The sequence below is a fragment of the Anopheles moucheti genome, chromosome 3 (assembly GCF_943734755.1).
Source record: "Anopheles moucheti chromosome 3, idAnoMoucSN_F20_07, whole genome shotgun sequence".
In the NCBI taxonomy this organism is placed as follows: domain Eukaryota; kingdom Metazoa; phylum Arthropoda; class Insecta; order Diptera; family Culicidae; genus Anopheles; species Anopheles moucheti.
Window position 1 is genome coordinate 2099346 of NC_069141.1, and position 18461 is coordinate 2117806.

At 41.4% G+C, this 18461-nt stretch overlaps 1 protein-coding gene across 1 annotated transcript; it reads left to right on the plus strand.

Annotated features, from left to right (window-relative positions):
- The first annotated feature begins 1390 nt into the window (after positions 1 to 1390).
- LOC128300632 (ubiquitin carboxyl-terminal hydrolase CYLD) lies at positions 1391 to 16089 on the plus strand. Its single transcript, XM_053036757.1, has 10 exons — positions 1391 to 1537; positions 3806 to 4801; positions 5850 to 7146; positions 9958 to 10384; positions 10516 to 10715; positions 10785 to 10939; positions 11007 to 11225; positions 11295 to 11529; positions 11602 to 11937; positions 12015 to 16089. The coding sequence occupies exons 2-10, from the start codon at positions 4163 to 4165 to the stop codon at positions 12206 to 12208; spliced, it is 3702 nt and encodes a 1233-aa protein (XP_052892717.1). The 5' UTR covers positions 1391 to 1537; positions 3806 to 4162; the 3' UTR covers positions 12209 to 16089.
- The last annotated feature ends 2372 nt before the right edge of the window (positions 16090 to 18461 follow it).

The window sequence follows — 18461 nt, forward strand, 5'->3', positions numbered from 1 at the left end:
TTTATGGCAATATTACGTATTTTGCCTATTACCATGTAATGGCATCTTGGCCATTGCGACTATGCTCCACAAAATTCTGCGTCTCCAGACTCTTGGTTGTCTGGTTTGATAAAATTTGCCTTATATAAAAAGAGCCTATACAATAGAGCAATAGAGCAAACTAGTATACCCCGTATACTAAAATAGTATACTAAGTACGCTAAAATAGTATAAAGTATACTAAAATAGTATGCCCCGCATACGAAAATAGTATACCACTTATATTAAAATAGTAAACATCGTATACTAAAATAGTATTCCTCGTATACGGAAATAGCATACGGTATTCTAAAATAGTTTACAGTAAACTAATATAGTATATCCCCGCATACTAATATAGTATACCCCGTAAACTAATATAGTATATTCCTAGTAAACCAAATTAGTATATATTTATTTTATTTCTATCATTTCGGGTCTTCCTTTCTCAAATTCTCAAATTGTGTATTTGTGAACGTCGATACGTGTAACTTCCATTTGGTAAAACCATAGTATACATAGGAAAATAAGCTGTTAGCGATGGGTTCATGGAAGGCATAGCGAAAGAAAGAAGTTTAAAGAAGAGATGTGAAATCAAAAATGCTCCAAGGGTGTGGGAAATTATGTTACCATGAAAACGTTATGCGTCGCCTTCAACTAAAATTTGTATAGCGATAGCGATTCCAATGTTCTTCAGATAAATTTCTTACTTAGTAAAGGACGCTGCGTAGAACTGTTCACAGTCCAGGACAACAATGCCTACCAACGACTACCAGTGACTGGATCGGTATCATTGAGCAATTTTGAATCTACAACGTCCAACGAATCACACTTTTCGGGAGGATCTGGAATTGAGGGATGAAGAAGTTTCCTCCAGGAGCATACTTATTAGTTTCTTGATAATATGTTGAACTTCGATTAACAATATTCTTTATGTACGGTATGTACTACCAAGTCGTTTTGTTTGAACAATATAAAATCAATCTAAATATTGAAATATTTCAAGCTGCACAAAAAGGGACTTCTGTTTCACAGCGGTATGTTTATTGTTTTGAAACAACAACACACGCACACTGTGGAACTCCTTTTGACAGTTCGAAGAATAACAAACGGCTCTTTCTGCGAACGGAATCATCGCGTAGCGCAAAAGTTTGGTATTTTTGGCCTTGTGAAGTGTTTAACCTAAAAATAGTGATATTTTACATTGCAAAGTTAACTGTTATCTTCCTCAACTGTAATGAACAATGAAGCTTAAGCAAAAAACATCACTGCGTTAGCAGACCAGCATCAGCACCTTCACTGTACGCGTGTGACACAGAAAGCGTACGGGCAAATGAAAAACAACCTCAGCCAGAGCGCAGCGAAACGGTAAATGTCATTCGGTTGTCATTACGCGCAACAGCAACGACACAGCGCATCGAGAGAGAGCAAAAGTTGTGATGATGTTTTCTTTGCCACAAACCAATAACAATCTGCAGGGAAAATAGTGCAACGCGGTATCCGTAGTTGTGCCGGACGGGTATGTTTAGCAGAAAACGAAAGTAACATCGGTACGTTCGGGCTGTGCTAGTGGTTCGAGGTTAAAATCCTGCGGTACAGTCCAATCCACCTCCGTGTGCAGCACTGTGAGTGGGGCTACGCGTACAGCAAAATCAATTAGGCAGAGAGCTTCTGCACACCTTAAACGAAGTTACGTGCAACTTTCAACCGTGAATTAAGTAGTGAAACGAACGAAATGAATGGATAAACAGTTCAACACAACACGGTGGAAGAGAAGGTGTGCATCGATTAGTTAGAGGTGCAAACCCTTGCAAACACAAGCTATAACAATGGAATGCATTCCTGCGCGAAAGTACCCCAGTGCTAGGCACCAGGTGTACTTCCTGTGTTGTATTTACAATCTTCATGAGTCATGCAGCAATACTAGCCCCGTGAACCGCGAGTTCCGGTGGCTGCCGTAATACCCACCACACGCGCACACGACAAATGTTTTCCTCCACGAATTAGAAATGTCCTAAATTTGTAGTATTGTTTGGTGATGTATATTTGTCCAACTTGATTCTCTCTTTATTGCATGCCACATTTACCCTTACCCTCGATGACGATCGATACTAGTTAGCTATGTTTGTTTTGTTTTTTTTTTAGCTGGAGAAGTTCGGTCGGTAGAAGAAATGGACCTGCAATAACGTACGAGGTAGTCTGCTCGATAATCGTCGTACTGCAGGGCGCACAATAAGGGAAAGGTGCCAAAATAATGGTAGAAGACAACACGTATCGATTCCTTATTTATAGCTCATATAAAGCATTAGAGTGTGTCATCCACCAAGTAAAAAGATTTCGAAAAGGAGCAAAGATTGGATGCGCATTATACATCGCAAACTGGTGAAAGTCGGCAGTAAAACTACGGCAAATAGTGTTGCTTTGTTGCATGTTAAGTATCGAAGTTAGCTTGTTTCTAGTGGTCACACTTTCAACTCCATTTCCAAAAGCTCAGCTGCCGTGGAATGAGAGGCAGTATGTGTATACGGGTGTCGTGTTTTGATTGCACGTGCTAGAGTTTTGTGTTGAGCTCCTTGTTTTTTGTTGTTGTTTAGTCATTTCTAATGTAATTTTTTCTGTATTCTCGGTGCAAGGTTCTTGGTTTGCAGTGTATAACGGGGTGCTAATGCAATAATTTGTTTCTGATTGTGCACATCTCATGCTAAAGCTGAACGTTAATTTTCTCAGAACAAATTTCGATATTTTTCCCATTTATCGATGCGGAAAACGACTCTCGTCGACAAGGTCCAAATGACCTTCATGACCGCGGCGCGTTTATTCAATCCGTTGATGTTGCAATACACGCGCATTGTCACACATCTGTGTCAAGTTCTCTGGCCCTTCCCCCGTTGTCTACCTTTTTCCACTCCCTGCTCTGGGATGGTCCAGTTGAGTCGTCTTGTTTTGCGTGAGTCATCTTGTGTATGGAGGCAAAAAAACCCCTCCAAACGGAGGGCGCAGGCAGTGTGCGCGAGATGCGAGTACACGATAACGTAAACGACTAGCGTGTAAAATCTCGGAAACCAGTGACAAGAACTTACCAAACAAAGCCAGGGTAATCTTATCCAAAGCGAGCAAAGTACCGTGCGAGCGAGAAAAAAAGGGCAACGCGTTGGTTAATTTTGTACTGCTCAGTTTAGTTATCTACCCGTGTTTTATGGATTGTTATTAGGACACATTTGTTTAGTTTCAAATAGTTTCATTGGTAGTTGTTTAAAAATTAACCAATAATTAACGGCTTTACCAGACACAGTGAAACGTAACGCAGGGCTTAAGTCATGATCTAATTAATTGCTGTAATGCTGTTTACAACGGATAGAAATAGTGGTAAAAGGAAAGGTAACATGAGTAGTTTAAGCTGTGCCAACTGCTCCTTTGGTAATGCCCTCAACACATTGCTGCTACAACGTGACCAATTGCAGGGTTGGCAGATCAGATTTAGCAAGGCTACTTAGAAATTCCACAGCTAATCGCAAGGATACATGAAAGATTATCCCTGGGATATTTTCCGATTTTCATTAATGGTGGGATCCATTTTGCCGCGAAAAGTTATTCATTGAATCGTTAACATCTGGCATGTGGGTATTGCCCCCCTGATGCATCGTTTCTCGCTTGAAAAGAAGATAACTCATTACGGTCTCATTACTTATTGATTTGAATTGCCTCTCCTAAACGTTCTGCATTTGGTTTCCTTTTTGTTGTTGACATATTCATCTTTTACTTAATTTGAGTTTATCATTATTTTTAGGTTGTTATACACTTCTCATCCAACCAGCTGTATATCCTGGTGTTTTTCTTTGCGAAGATAATTTAATTGATGTCGTTACTGTGGTCAGCAATAGTGTGGCTTGGCGATGGAACACGAGCAGCTATAATTTAATGTCAATTGTAGCGATGAGGCACTACAGTCAGTATTTGCAATACCAAAAGGCATCGGAAACGGGTTTAAATGCGCGTATGTGAAATCTAACATTCCCGGCAAAAATATACACCGTTACGCGCGAATTTTCCTTGCCAAAAAGCGAATGATCTTATCGATCGCCACTAATCGTCTGTGATACAACGGTACGGATTGTTTGCGCGTGCGAGAAGGTAACGACGCGAAATGTCGTCAGGTGGAAACATATACGCCATCAGCACAGAACGGTTCCGTGCGAAGGTGGTAAACGTTCCGCTTTCGTTGGGCGGCATAAATGCGGGAGGCGGTGGAAGTGGAAGTAGCAGTAGCAGCCTTATGTCGGGCAGTGATGCGACCGCAACCGGTACGCCAATTGCCGCAGCACCGGCCGATCCCCTGGCGATCGATGATAGGATCGATATCGAACCCGGTATGACACTGCAGATCGTCGAACAACCGTCGAGCAAGATTGCGCTGATCAAGATTAAAGATTTTTACGGCATGACGACAACAGCGAACAGCCGTGGCACCGGAACACCGGGCACAGTGAACAATGTACAGACTAACACGTACGAGAATCGAATATTTCAATGCCAGGCGGCAAACCTGCAACGGATCCCCTCCGATATATGGCCGTACATCATAGCAATACTGGATCCACAAGAACGGTGCGAGTTCGCGAAACGACCGAAAGTGTTCGGTTCGGTGAAACAGCTCCGCACCGGCGACATTGTGATGGTTTCGTGGCTGGCCAAAAATCGGCACGTGACTTACGATTGCATTATACGTTACGTGGGACCGGTGCCGAAAATCGGACCCGGTTACTACTTTGGACTCGAGCTACTGGTAAAGCGTTTCTCCTTCCATTCATGTTTATGTTTATTGTTTAATGATACACGGTTTATAAACACACACCACTACCTAATTTACTAACCCACCTCCACCAAATCGTATCGCTCGCATTTTCTACCCACTTACACACATTGAATACACACACATACACAACCACACAGACGCACACTACCATGTTTCTATATTGCACCGCAAAATTTGAAGGATGTACTCCCGTTGCAAACAAACTCCAAAAATACGATATGGCAAAATTGTGTTAGAAAGCGCTACAACAGCAAGTGCAAGAGAAAGGAAATTGTAAAAATTTAGTACAAAACCGTATCACCCCTTACAAACCAATCCACATCCCAACTATTTACCATCGGCATAACAGGTAACACAGACATCCGAGATAACTGCGTGAAATTAGCAAACCCTTTTGGTAGATTAATATTTCATTTGAACGCTTTTATCCTATTATGCTTTTTTTTCTTTATTATAGGGTTTCGTAAGTCACTAATAAAGAATCAATATATTATTCCTACATGTTCATAAAATTCCATTTGTCAAGTTCGAGAATTTAACCTCTATTACAAATGTAATAGCGATTAAGGTAAAAGTTATCTTTAGATGAACTTATTAGCTAGTACTAATAAGTACACATACGTAAAGTAGTGAAAAACTTAATTAAAGAGTTGTAACATGAGTAATTGATTCCGACCTGTGAAGCCCTGTAATATTATCGTTTTACTAAATATCGTTTGTTTTCTTGTAAATAGCATTAGCACCGTAGTATTAATTTGTTAATATTCTTTTAATATTACTTTAGCAATGTTGATTGGTTTGAATTGGCATGGAATTGGCTTGATTTGACGTTGGACCAGTTGTATTTGCTAAAGTGTGTGAATATGGAAGTTTTTAATCTGAAATTTAAACATACACACTTGTGTGTAATTAATTTTTAATTGAACATTAAATTTATCTTCTATCTATCTTCATAATATGATTTTAATTTATCTTTGTCTATTATTTCTTTTGGCTGGCCATTTCCGGCTGAGCACAGAATTTAGAAAATGGTGAATCGCCTCAAAAAGATGACATCGATTTTGTGTCCGACTACATGAACTGTGAGCCACGGTTAGCATTAATTGTAGCAGCGAATTGGATCAAATTTCCGGAACACGAAGCTGCCGGCAAGCAGCATCATCATAAGCGCAACCTGCTGGACAGTTTAGTGTGCGGTGCAAGAGATCTTAACAATCGCTTGTCGCGAAGGACGGGCAGCAGCAGCAAACATTCCACAGACGACTCGTCGGGTAAAGGTGGAGCGATCCGCAGTGGGAAGGTCATCAACGGTGAATACCCACCGTACGCACGATCGTATACGCCGGATCTAACGAGCAACGGTACGGGTGGATCGAACCGAAAGTCTACCGACATCGGTACACTGTACGATAGTTTCAGCTGTCTGCAGATGGACCCGGCCGGTACAAAGGCAATGCACCATAAGAAAATTGCTGCATCCATTTCCAGCCCGAATCTGTCGAAGCAAGATAGCAGCAGCAGTACGGGAAGCTCTGGTCGGTACGTAAACAGCCATCCAATGGATAGCTACGGGGATGAGTATCACCGATTTGTCGAGCATAGTCAGCAGCATCAGCATCACCACCATCACCATCTCACGGACGAAGCGTGCCGTAGCTCAGGGCGTAGCTCGCAGAATAGCTCGAACAGTAGCACGCTAAAGCATTCCAAGACGAGGTCGGGAAAGGTGGCCCGTTCGTCCGGATCCAACTCGTCCGTAAATAGTGCTGGCGGGGGTGGATATCATTCTGTTAGCAAGCAGAGCACCATACTGAGCTTACCCGATCGTGATGTGGTGGTAATCGATTCGAACGAGATCGATGAAGCGATCAAGAGCGCGAGTGACGTGATCGTGGTCGATCCACCGCCAGTTCTCAGCCCAACCGATAATCGCGAGGTAGAGCTGATGGATCTGTTGGGCAGCGGCAGCTGGCCAGCAGAAGCTGGTGAAGTGGCCGCGATACTTTCAGGGAACAGCAGCGATAAGAAGACGCAAACTCCACCGACGACTGCGTTGGCATACGGGAATGGTTTGGCAACGGGGACGGGATACAACACCAGCGGGAGTACTAGTAGCAATAGTACGGCCAACAGCAATCACAGCTATCATAGTCACAATGGGTCTACCGCAGCCGCCCGTTATGAACGGAATAAATCGCTTAATCCTCTTGCACACATCGGGAGCCCGAAACCTGTTGAAACGCTTGCATCTGGTTCACGAAAGGTTCGGACGGGCGATATTAAACCCGCCACGGTGGATGTAGCAACAATGACGAGTAAGTATTATTATTACGCAATAAAACTTGTTCATTATTCCAGTAGATTGTAAATTCGAGTGGGAATTGGTTATTAGACAGGTTTAGTAATTTCATAGTTCTATTATTAAAATGTCGAAAAATGGACACATTTTTGAATACAGTAGAACAGAGGTTCCAAACTGTTCAATCCACAGGCAGCATTGGTTGAAACTACCCTAGTTGGGAGCCATAAGTTCTAAGGCTGGATAAGTCCATATGCGATTTGATGAATCTGACAGTTCTTCCCTGGGTGTGATTCCCTGTCGGTCAGCAGTTACCCAGATAATCGACGTTCTACTCTATTTTAAAATGGCCCAGAGTCGTTCAAGTTCAGTTTGGTAGAATTGAGGATTGTTATAGTATTTTCTACTTCTGAAATTCTTCGAGAGTTCCTGTGGCAATTAACTCTCTGATTTCTTGTAGGTAAGACTCCCATGAAAGTTCAACGATAAAAAGTACTCGAATTTTCAAATCTGTACATTACTTTCCCAGTCGATCGTCGAATGTATCGTCTACACCCTGTCAAAGCGTATTACTCACAAACATAGCTGCACTTACATACTTTACCGGTCTCGGGCGAAAATTTCTCCCCCAAACCACTGTTGGAAACAAACTGGGGAAGGGTAATCCGTTTTCACAACCGTAAACAGAACGCGCTTCAGCAGAAGAATATCGCCGGCACGATGTCTTCTTAAAAATAGAACTCATCATCATACCGCACCGTCCCTGTTGTTGTTGCTGGTACTGCTACCGTTCGTTTGGTTGCCTTGTCGATCCGTTGCGTTGTTCCACTTATAATTTCGGTAATCGCAACAGCAGCCGCCGTCTGTCGCAGTTCGGTTAAAGATTCGCGTAAGATACCACCAGAATTATCCTTATCCTGGCCAGCGTGCGAACGGTTTGCGTTCCGATTTGATCAAGTGCAGGCATATAGAATTTCCTCGTCGAAACCGTCACGTTCGGTGTTGTCAGCTTCTTTCGATTCAACGCTCACGGGTGTCCTCAGACGTTAAATCATGCAACCGACTGCAGGTTCACGTGTTCTTTATTGTGTTTAATGCGTTCACCATATTATGTTTTGTTCGGTTAATGTCTGTTTATGTGGCTAAACTTGGCTAAGAAAACGATTCGTTCGTGAATTGGTGGCATTTAGAAAGAATTCTTAGTGCCGCGTGATTAGCTATTGCCTAATATAGTGCTTAATAGTAGACAAAGAAACGAGACATTATTGGAACCCATTGTTTGTGTCGTGTACATGTGTACAATTCCTTTGACATCATGCATCCCGTTGAACCGTTCCACAGCGTGCAATCCTTCACTCTAAAATAGCTCCACCAAATGCGCTCATCTCTGCCAAGGCAAATAGCAGCTCGGTGTAGTATACTTGTGATTGCCACAATCATGCTGCTGAGCGACGTAATGTGAAGCGAATTGTAACGATCACTTGATCGCTGCCTTTGTTGTGTCATACGGCACCGTTTTTGCGCCGTACTGCTTGAAGGAAGCCCTCCGCGGAGTGGAAAAGTAAAGATATTGTAGTTAATCGTTTGGTAATTTGAGTCCAGTAGCGGGAAAGTTACAAAAATGTTACCAGACACGTACGATAAGGATTCGTTCGATGGCATTCCACTGACCGTGTTGGAACATTTCGATTGGGAAGATGAGCCGGAAACGGATCGACGAGTGACAAGCGACGCGGAGGAAGGTTTGTGGTGTACATATGTTGTGTTACGGCGAGTGTGCGGAATGCTTTATACGGGAGTTACAAGTCAGAATTTTAATGTCAATCCCTAACTTCTTCAACTTCAAGTTTCACCCATTTTGGCTACAGTTTGATGGCGGATTTTTTAGAAAGAATGCTTCTTGTGTGCGTCTGCACCTAGGCAGATTAGTTAAACCCAGTTTTGTGGAACCCTTAATGTGTTGAACCCAACACAAAAGCACCGAAGAAGATCCTCGAATTTTTATTATTTCATTTCTCAAAATTCTTCAGATATCAGCGTCCTTAATAAAAATGTAGGATGTAGAGGTGCTACGGCGACGTGTAATTCTGACCTGTAAAATCCTTCAATGGTTAGCCTTCCTTCTTTAGCTTCTCAGTAGTTTTTGCTGATCTAAAGTAAAAATTTTAAAAACAGTGTAGCACCGATTATCCGATTACCGAGGTATGATATAACCGAGCGTCTGATTATCCGTGCAACTCGGAATTTTCAGTACCAAAGGAAATTTGACATACTCGGGGCAATATCGATGGCAGAAGATTGAAAGACGAAACTTTATAAGAAAAAAAAGAGCGCAAATTCTAAAAAACAAGTAAAATTTATTTTGCAACAATAAATCACACAGAAAAAAATTAATTATTCATCTAAAAACACCCCTATACCTCTACACCAATTTTTGTCATAATACCTCTACATCAATTTTTGTCATATATGTGCTTATTATCTGTATTATCCGATAACCGTCGAGTTTCGATGAGCACGGATAGCCGACGCTACACTGTAATTCCAAGTTTTCTACTGAAATGACATTTACTAACCAGGTTTTTTATGTGATAGGCCACTAACATTGACTAACCAATCTAGTGTTCGTTGACTGACATCAATCACATTTGGTGATTTTTGTTTTAAGAGCTTTCAGATGTCAATTTTACAAACGTTTCGATGAGCGCGCAAAAAATAGTCGTCACTACCGGACGTATTAACCCACTCTGGTTGATAGTGTTGTTCGTTTGGTCGCTGCTTTGCAAAGTGTTACATAGCATTACTGATGTTGCATTTCCTCACACAGAACAGAACGACGGTGTTATGACCGGAGGCTACATCACATCGAACGGTATCGGACCGGCCGTAGTATCGAATGGCAATGATAACAACGGGACGATCACGACCAACGGTCTACTTCCTCGCATCGGTTCCATATCGCCAGAATCGGACAACGGTGGACCACCAGCCGTATCACCACTGCAAGAGCTTCCGAACGATCCGTCGCTTGGCGTCGGTTCGATGGTGGAGGTTACGCTCGACGCGTTCGAGACACCCGGCTCAACGACGGCAACGACGGATCCGCTGCTGTACGGTGTTATACGCTGGATTGGACCACTGCCAACAGCGGGCAGTGGTAGTAACCATCGTAAGGTGATGGTCGGTGTCGAGCTGGAAGATGAACCAATCGATCCTACGCTTGAAACAACCAACGGAACGCACAACGGTGTGAGGTAATTTGTAATGCAAATAGTGCACCCGCAATGCGGAACGACTTTGAAAATCAGCGAACTTGCATAAAGGGACATACATTTCTGTTGCGGTCAGTACAACGTACATGTTTCTAACCTGTCTTCTTCCGTAGGTTATTCAAATGTCCTGCCAATCGTGCAATATTTGTGCATACGAGTCAGTGTAGCCGGGACCGGAGGTTCCAGGACATACCGCCTATGTCACCGTGCACCTCGCGAACAACTCAATTGTCGTCCGCGGGCAGTAAAACCGACACCACCATGTTTGGGAAGGTCGATTGCCCTGTCGTGAAGGGAAGGATGCCACCATTGAGTAAGTGTGTTGACAACAATATAGCTTCGCAACAGCGGGTCACCTTGACGTCCGACTCATTTTTTACAGAAATTCTAAAACTGGAGGAACTGGAAGAAATTTGTGGCAAGTTTAAGGGTATACAGGGACACCATAATTCCTGCTATCTAGATGCAACCCTCTTTGCGATGTTTACCTTCACCAGTGTATTCGATTCGTTGCTATTTCGGCCTAAAGAGCCAGAGGTGCGTATGTCCATAGATTGATTTTCAAAAGCGTTGGTTCTAATTGTTGTCTTCGTTTTCATTCCAGGACAATCCACAATACGAAGAGGTGCAAAGAGTTCTCTTGGAAGAGATAGTTAATCCACTGCGGAAGAATCACTTCGTGCGGGCAGATCGAGTACTTAAGCTGCGCCAGCTGCTCGATCGACTAAGCTCCGTTACGGGGCTGATGAGTGAAGAGAAAGATCCGGAAGAGTTTCTTAACAGTTTGCTCGCGCAGATCCTTCGTGCTGATCCGTTTTTGAAGGTAAAGAGCACGTAAATAGAAAGGAAATGAGGCAGCTTCTGGTTAGTAATGCATATCTCGGTATTATAGCTAAGTTCCGGTCTAGACACGTTCTACTATCAGTTATTTGTGGAAAAGGACGAACGTTTAAACTTGCCCTCGGTACAGCAACTGTTCGAGCAGAGTTTTTTAGCGTCCAACATAAAGCTGAAAGAAGTACCGTCCTGTTTGATCATCCAGATGCCTCGGTTCGGGAAAAACTTCAAGATGTATCCCCGTATCCTTCCTTCTCAGGTACTCGACGTGACGGACATCATAGAGGATTGTAAGTGTAATTGCTCCAGTTAAAGCCCATGCCAAATAGGGATTCTCTATTGCTTCTCCTATTGATTTACAGCTCCTCGTCAGTGCTGGGTATGCGGAAAACTAGCGGAATACGAATGTCGCGAGTGTTTCGGCAAAATGCAATGCGAAGGTTTGGAGGGTACGGCAATCTGCAAGAGCTGCATCGACAGCGTTCATCACCATAGCAAGCGGTTGAACCATAAACCGGTACCATTGTCGGTGCCGCAAGATTTCATCCCGATGGCTCCACACTGCGAAGTGCCTCGATTGTACATGGAGCTCTTCGCGGTTGTTTGCATTGAAACGTCCCATTACGTAGCGTTCGTGAAGGCTGCCTCCGGTCAGGATGCTCCCTGGTGTTTCTTCGATTCCATGGCTGATCGTAATGGTAATGATATGGTGGATCCTTATCGTGGTTCGACTTTCCTCTATTTTTTTAACCTTGGTTTTCTTTCCCTCGAACAGGTGAGCAAAATGGCTACAATATTCCAAAAATGGTTCCGGTACCGGATCTACCCCGTTGGCTAACAGAGGAAGGTTCACGGGCGTTAAACGAGGAGGCAGTCAACGATAAAATGTTACCTGAGCATGCCAAGCGATTGCTGTGCGATGCTTATATGTGCATGTACCAAAGCACCGACGTCATGATGTACCGATAAATGGCAATTTGGGTCCAGTTCTGTGTCAATGGTCAAACATTTTATAACAAAACAAAAATCCAAACACGTTGTTGCAATCCCTGATTGAATCGGTGGTGTTGACAGGTGCACACAGTCAATGTTGAAAACGGTGTCAATGGCTCACTTAATGTCCAGTGGAATTTCACAAAACATGCACAGGCTCAAATACACATTTTATCAATGTTGTACATCAAAGGTAGAACAAATGCAAGTACCGTTGAGCCAAAAATTTTGGACCAAAACCTCTATGGGATGGAGATGAAAGTAAAAAAGAGAAAAGGAAAAGGAAGTGAGTTAACACCGCCGAGGGATTCGTTGTTATTGGAGTTATTTTTGTTTTGTTGAAAATGCACTAACTGGAAACATACACACACTTGCAAAATGTTACATATTTCCATCAACTTATCTAAAATGTACTACTTTTTCTGCTAGTAACGGTTGAAGAAAGGGTGAATATGCTTTAGAGTTAAGCCGATATACGCTAGTGAGAAAGGCCTGGTTAAAAGTTCTTCAATATTTAGAAAATAGAACAAAGTGCGTAAAACTAAACGCAGCGGAAAAGCAAAACAAAAATACCCCGATTAGATGAAAACAAAGCAAGAATCTAAAAAGAATACACTTATACATCTATACTTATATAAAAAAGGAAGAAATGAAATAATATATGTATACTATATTATATATATATATATATATATTTATACATTATACATGTAGGAAAACAAAACAAAAATTGGCAATCGAACGATGTTATGAACGGCTTCAGAGCAAACTCTATACTTCAGAAGAAGAATCGAAGAAGAACTAGACAAACTGGGACAAACCTATCTCTACTATGCAGAAAAGCAAAATGGCCGGGATACAGTTTAGCGTTATATGATTCCGCGATTTAATTTAAAGAATAAAAAAACGATGACAAATAGAGCTGAACGTAAATGCGACGGAGAACAACTAAACACACACACAAACCTAGGACGAAGATGCAACATCGTCTGCATCCAAAACCGGAAAGAAGTCTGTGAAAATATTTGCAATAATAGAGATTTAATAGGTCATTTGGAGAGCAACATGTGGTATGAGCAACTAACGAAATTATGTTCCGTGGTTATCTGTTTTCCTATGGTGTTTAAAGGGTCGCTACTGAACGTAGGTGTGGTTACGGATTTTTGGCATAAAATAAAACGAAAGAAAAATGATGGAATTTAAATAAGAGATCAAGCAGAAAAAAGGAATTAACTGTGAGTCCAAGAAGCATTCATTCATGGTTACGGATAGTTGGCAGTAGTATGAACAACTGTGTAATGGTAGATTCTTAGCAGTTTAAACATCATGTTAAGCTGAACACTAACTCTAAGCGTAAGGATTATGCGCATGACAGCTGGACTGTCTTGGAGATTTACATTGTGTACCCGGGGGTAAGCGACCGAACATGCTTCTTGCTCGTGAGCAGCGAGAAAAAAACGGACGCCTAGGAAGAGCCTTTCAATTTTATTAGTGGCGTTACACATTTGCCACAAAACAGGACATAATATTTGTTTAACAGCTTATAACATTTACCTGCATGTGTTTTGGATGCTTAAAATTTGACGCTTTGAATGGCGATGTAATCCTTGAGCTGTAGGAGCCTTAAACATGTCGGAACACTTAAAATATTCAAGTACAACTATGTCGGCAATAGTTTAGCATGATTTAGAAGGCGGCAGCATTTGAAGTAAATCAGCAAAATATAAGGAGAACGATGGATGGAGTTGCTTACATTATGTTACTCGTGCTTGATAAACAACCATTAGCAAACATTGATACAATGGAGACGTGTGCCTGGTTGATGATCCATTGCAATGTCTAAAATGGAAACGATTCTTCAGCTCATCTAAAGTTATTTTTTTATTTGATTGGTTTTGGTCTGCGTGGGCTATCTGTGATTTGAAATACCCCTAGTTGAATAGTTACTACCCACAAGCACAGTTCAATCAAGAGTTAAACCTTTGCAGGTCTGTCTGTTATGTCATCCTAGTATTCCACTAGAAGAAGCACAATTATAAAGACATCGAACTATTGATATAAATGAAGGGGAAGAAATTTCCCTCCTATAGTTTTTTCGACCAATTTCCTAAACATTGGACTAGTTTTGCCTAACACCCGTTGCTAACTGGATTTAAATTCTTTGCCACCACCATGTACGTATTCCAGCTTTCGCTTCCCTGCAAACACTTGAATGGGTTGTGTGTTTTGTAGTGTTTTTATCTCGAACAAAAACAAATATAGAAGAGCAAAACTGTAGATTAATGTTGCAAAGTTTGCCATACCATTTGAGGCGCTGCTTAATTGTTTCTTGAAATCGTTAATAATGCGGGAATGCGTTTGTGGCGTTACTAAAGTAGTCGTGTTGCACGATGGTAGTACAGTAGTGTTGGGTTGTCCTTTGAAGCGAAGGCAAAAGTAACCAATTTACTAAAGGAAAATGGTAACAGCAGGAAGCTTTGGATGTTTATGAACCGAGTTTCACAAACACAGTAGCAGCAGTTAAATGTGAACAAACAAGTGTCACCGGTTTGTGGAAAGTAAATCAAGCGTAGAATGAGCATTAGCGGTTGCAAGTATTTAAAAATGCATACATTATATAAATTGTGGGAAAACAATCGTACCGTAGTGGTGTGATTGCCGTAAAGAGGAGTTTGTTTCTTCAATGTTCGTGTTTCATGTTGTAATGAAAACACCTTCGATACCTGACAAGTAGCATATTGGAAGGACAAAAGAAACAGCCACAAACCACTTAATAATGTTAGAAGAAAAAAAAACACACACACACACTAAACTTCCCTTCTTCTACGCTGCATCTTATATCTCTACAGCCTAAAAACGGCAACAACAATTTAGCCAACGATTTGGTTTCTCGTGGTTTTCAAATCCAAATACGACCGGAAACAGAGAAGCTGGTGTTGTGAAGAAAAGTGTCTTGTTTAGAGGAGAAGATGTTTCAAGCGATGCAGTTACTTTCTAGTACCTAGTAGACACCTGTTTGTGCGCAGTGGAGTGCGATGTGCGAGCAAGATTTGTGGAGCTAAAATAAACGAGGGGCAATCGAACGAAGGGTCAACTCTTATGCGCTTATGATATCGTGGATGAAGAAGAAGGGCGAAACAAATAGCATCTACGAACAAACAAGTACAACAAAAATGCAACAGCTGGTTGGTACACTCTCGTACATAGTACTCCATCTTTCCCCCTTATACCGATGGCGATAGTAGTATCTAATTATACATATGCGCTATATAATTACACACTAATCACTCCTTACTAGATCCATTTTTTCTTATTGCTACTCCCCTTTGGATACCTGACAAACTGAGAAGAAACAAAACGAACAAAACAGTTCACCCGCATTAATACAAATCTAACCACACGGAGAGTGCTGGCAGGGCAAGCGCAGGAAGTTGTTGGAGAATTTTTTTTGTTGGGGGATAATGTCCTAACTAAAATAGTAACGTTCATCTAAAAACAGACACTCACACACAAAACGCTTACAAAGCAACCATACCAGGGGCAGCTCTTGGCGGAACCTGGAAAATAGGATGACAACCCCTTCAACCCTACTGTGTGTGTCCTGTAGCAGGTGGTGATATAAATGTAGAAGCAGCTACACAACTATTTATGATGTTCTCTTACTATAGTAGCAGCAGATGGAAGAGCCGCTTTCCATAGTGCAAAATAAAAAAAACGAGTGTGTAGTGAAATCTACGTTGGTAATCGATCGAGATCGGAAAACAACTAATGGCCAAACCAGAGAAAAAAAAATCAATAAACGCTGACATGTAAAATTGGTCCGTAGTTTTAATTTGTAACCAGCAAAGGAGATGGTATAGGATGGTGAATTTTATTTGATCGTCTATAATGTGTTATCACAAGATAGACTGCGTTAAAAACAACTTCCAGCTCGTTATTCTTTATCATCCGACATAGTTGCATAGTTAGTGGTCAAATTTCCCAACAGTCTTCCAGCGAGGATCTCTACATCGTACATATTCTGAGAAGGATTCTTCCTCAACAAGTGACTGAACTAGGACTAACATTATACCTCAGTATTTGTTTTATGTTTTGACAAGGTTTTTTAGACTTTCACTCATTTCCGCTGTGTTCTTCATCTTATTGTTCTTGCCGTACAGTGTTCCTTATTTTCTTCAACTTTTCGCTCATTCTTTTCCTTTCAGGCTCATTAGTGTTAACTGTATAAATATTAACTTGCCTACTGTAGTCTACACATTGTTTAGTTCTTGCCCTTTTAATGAGTCTAATTCGCTGTGCGATAATGAGTTCCTCGAACAGCTCCAAGAGCTCCTCCAATGTCTATCCACGCATACGGGACCGAAAATCCTTCGGATCATTTTCCTCTCGAATGAGCTTCGTAACATGAAAGAATTGTTGCGCCACTGAAAAATATGCAACTGTAAATAGTCCGGTTCCTTTGCCATACTCACCTGAAAATCTGTAGCCTTAGCTCAGCTTTGCTGTATCACCACTTCGTATATCGCAGCCTTGAGCAGATCTGCTGCAAAATTCCTAGCGTGCATTCTAGTAAAGAGCCAAGCATCACTGGTGTTCGGTAGCTAAAAAGAGAGTTTAGACCTAAAGAAAAATACCCATAACTCTTTATAGAAGCGTTAATGTTTTCTTTCGTAACTACTTTTGCTCTTCTAATAACAGTTCTATTTCCGAACTAGCAATATTCTTTTTTACAGTTTTAATCTTTTTTTTGTTTTCATATTTTATTTTCCTTAACCATTACGCTGTTATCTTCAATCTTTCATTGTCTAAAGAGAATACATTTAAAATAATGATAAAGTAGTGCACGCTTGCGATACTCTTTTGTCGCTTCTACCTATTTATGATACGGTTCTCGCCTCTCTTTAGCATCTATTGAGGATGCAGTTCCACACAGTTGTGTTGTAAATCCACATACTTCGTGACCGCGTCTTCTCGAATCCATCATCACCTTTGAACAGTGCACAAGTAATAGCAATTACCCTTAACAAAGATATTGAACTTGAAACAGGGAGATTGTTTGCAAGGGCAAAAAGTAGATTATGCGCAACAACATTAGCTTGTTCGTTGCACCGCTCTCTACGCAAACGTGATTTAAATTATTTTAAGTGAATCTTTACTTGTTTGCGTGTGTGTGTATATATGTATATATATTTGTAGTTTAAATTTTATATTCGCCATCTCGGATCCTGCCCAATGTAACAGCTCTTCTTCTATTAAAAAAGGGAAATGCAAAACATTTATTATTAGAGTTTATCTACTTCCACAAGTCGATCTCATACAAACTATCCTCTAGTTGTGAAGAAAAAAATTGGAGCTTTCATTGTAGTATAGATCACGAAGTGATTAGGAAAACAAAATATTGAAAACTACCGCTTTGAACAGGTTTCTGTAGCTCGCATTAATGAGGATTAAGACAAATGTACCTCCTGAGCCTGACATTCCACTTTAAACCTGTACCGGTCCTGCAAACCATTCCCATCTTCCCGGGCAAGATTACATTAACCAAAGCTTGAAGATGCAACAGTGATAATGATTCTTATCACAGCATGTATGTAACGCGAACGATAACAAGCGACAAGTGTAAAAGTTCACGATACGCTGATGTTTATATCAGCCCCGAAATTGAGCCACTCTTTTGGGAGCTCTGCTCTCGTTCTTGATAAATGTTCGTTCAAACGCTCAAACACGCATGTGCACTCCCGTCCTCTGATTTTCCCGTGATCCTTTGCTTAGCGTTTTGCTTTGGTAGGTTCACTTCACTTAAACGAGATCAAATTATGCGCTTGTGTTAAAGTGACGCGAGATATCTACCATGCAACATTGCTTTTTTTTAACTCTTTTGTTTTTGCATACACCTCCATGTGTGTTATCGTCCGTGCGTGGTTCATACGTCCGCTGGCTGGTTGATTTTATGTCCCCCCGTGGTCTAAAAGCTACTTATCACATTTCGTGTAGTTTGTACTTCAGCTTGTAATGATGATCACGAAGACGTTTTTTTTTATTTTTGATCTTTGTTTCTACCTTTGCTTGTGATTAGATAGATAAGATAAAGGACAATAACACACAGTTCATGGTGTGCTACTTTCTAGGCGTGCGCGTTTTCGGTGCAGCAGAAAAACTGAGTTCCAGAGATGTTCCTTCACATCTTCTTCTTTATCAGCACAATAACCTCAAGAGGTCTGGCCTAGTC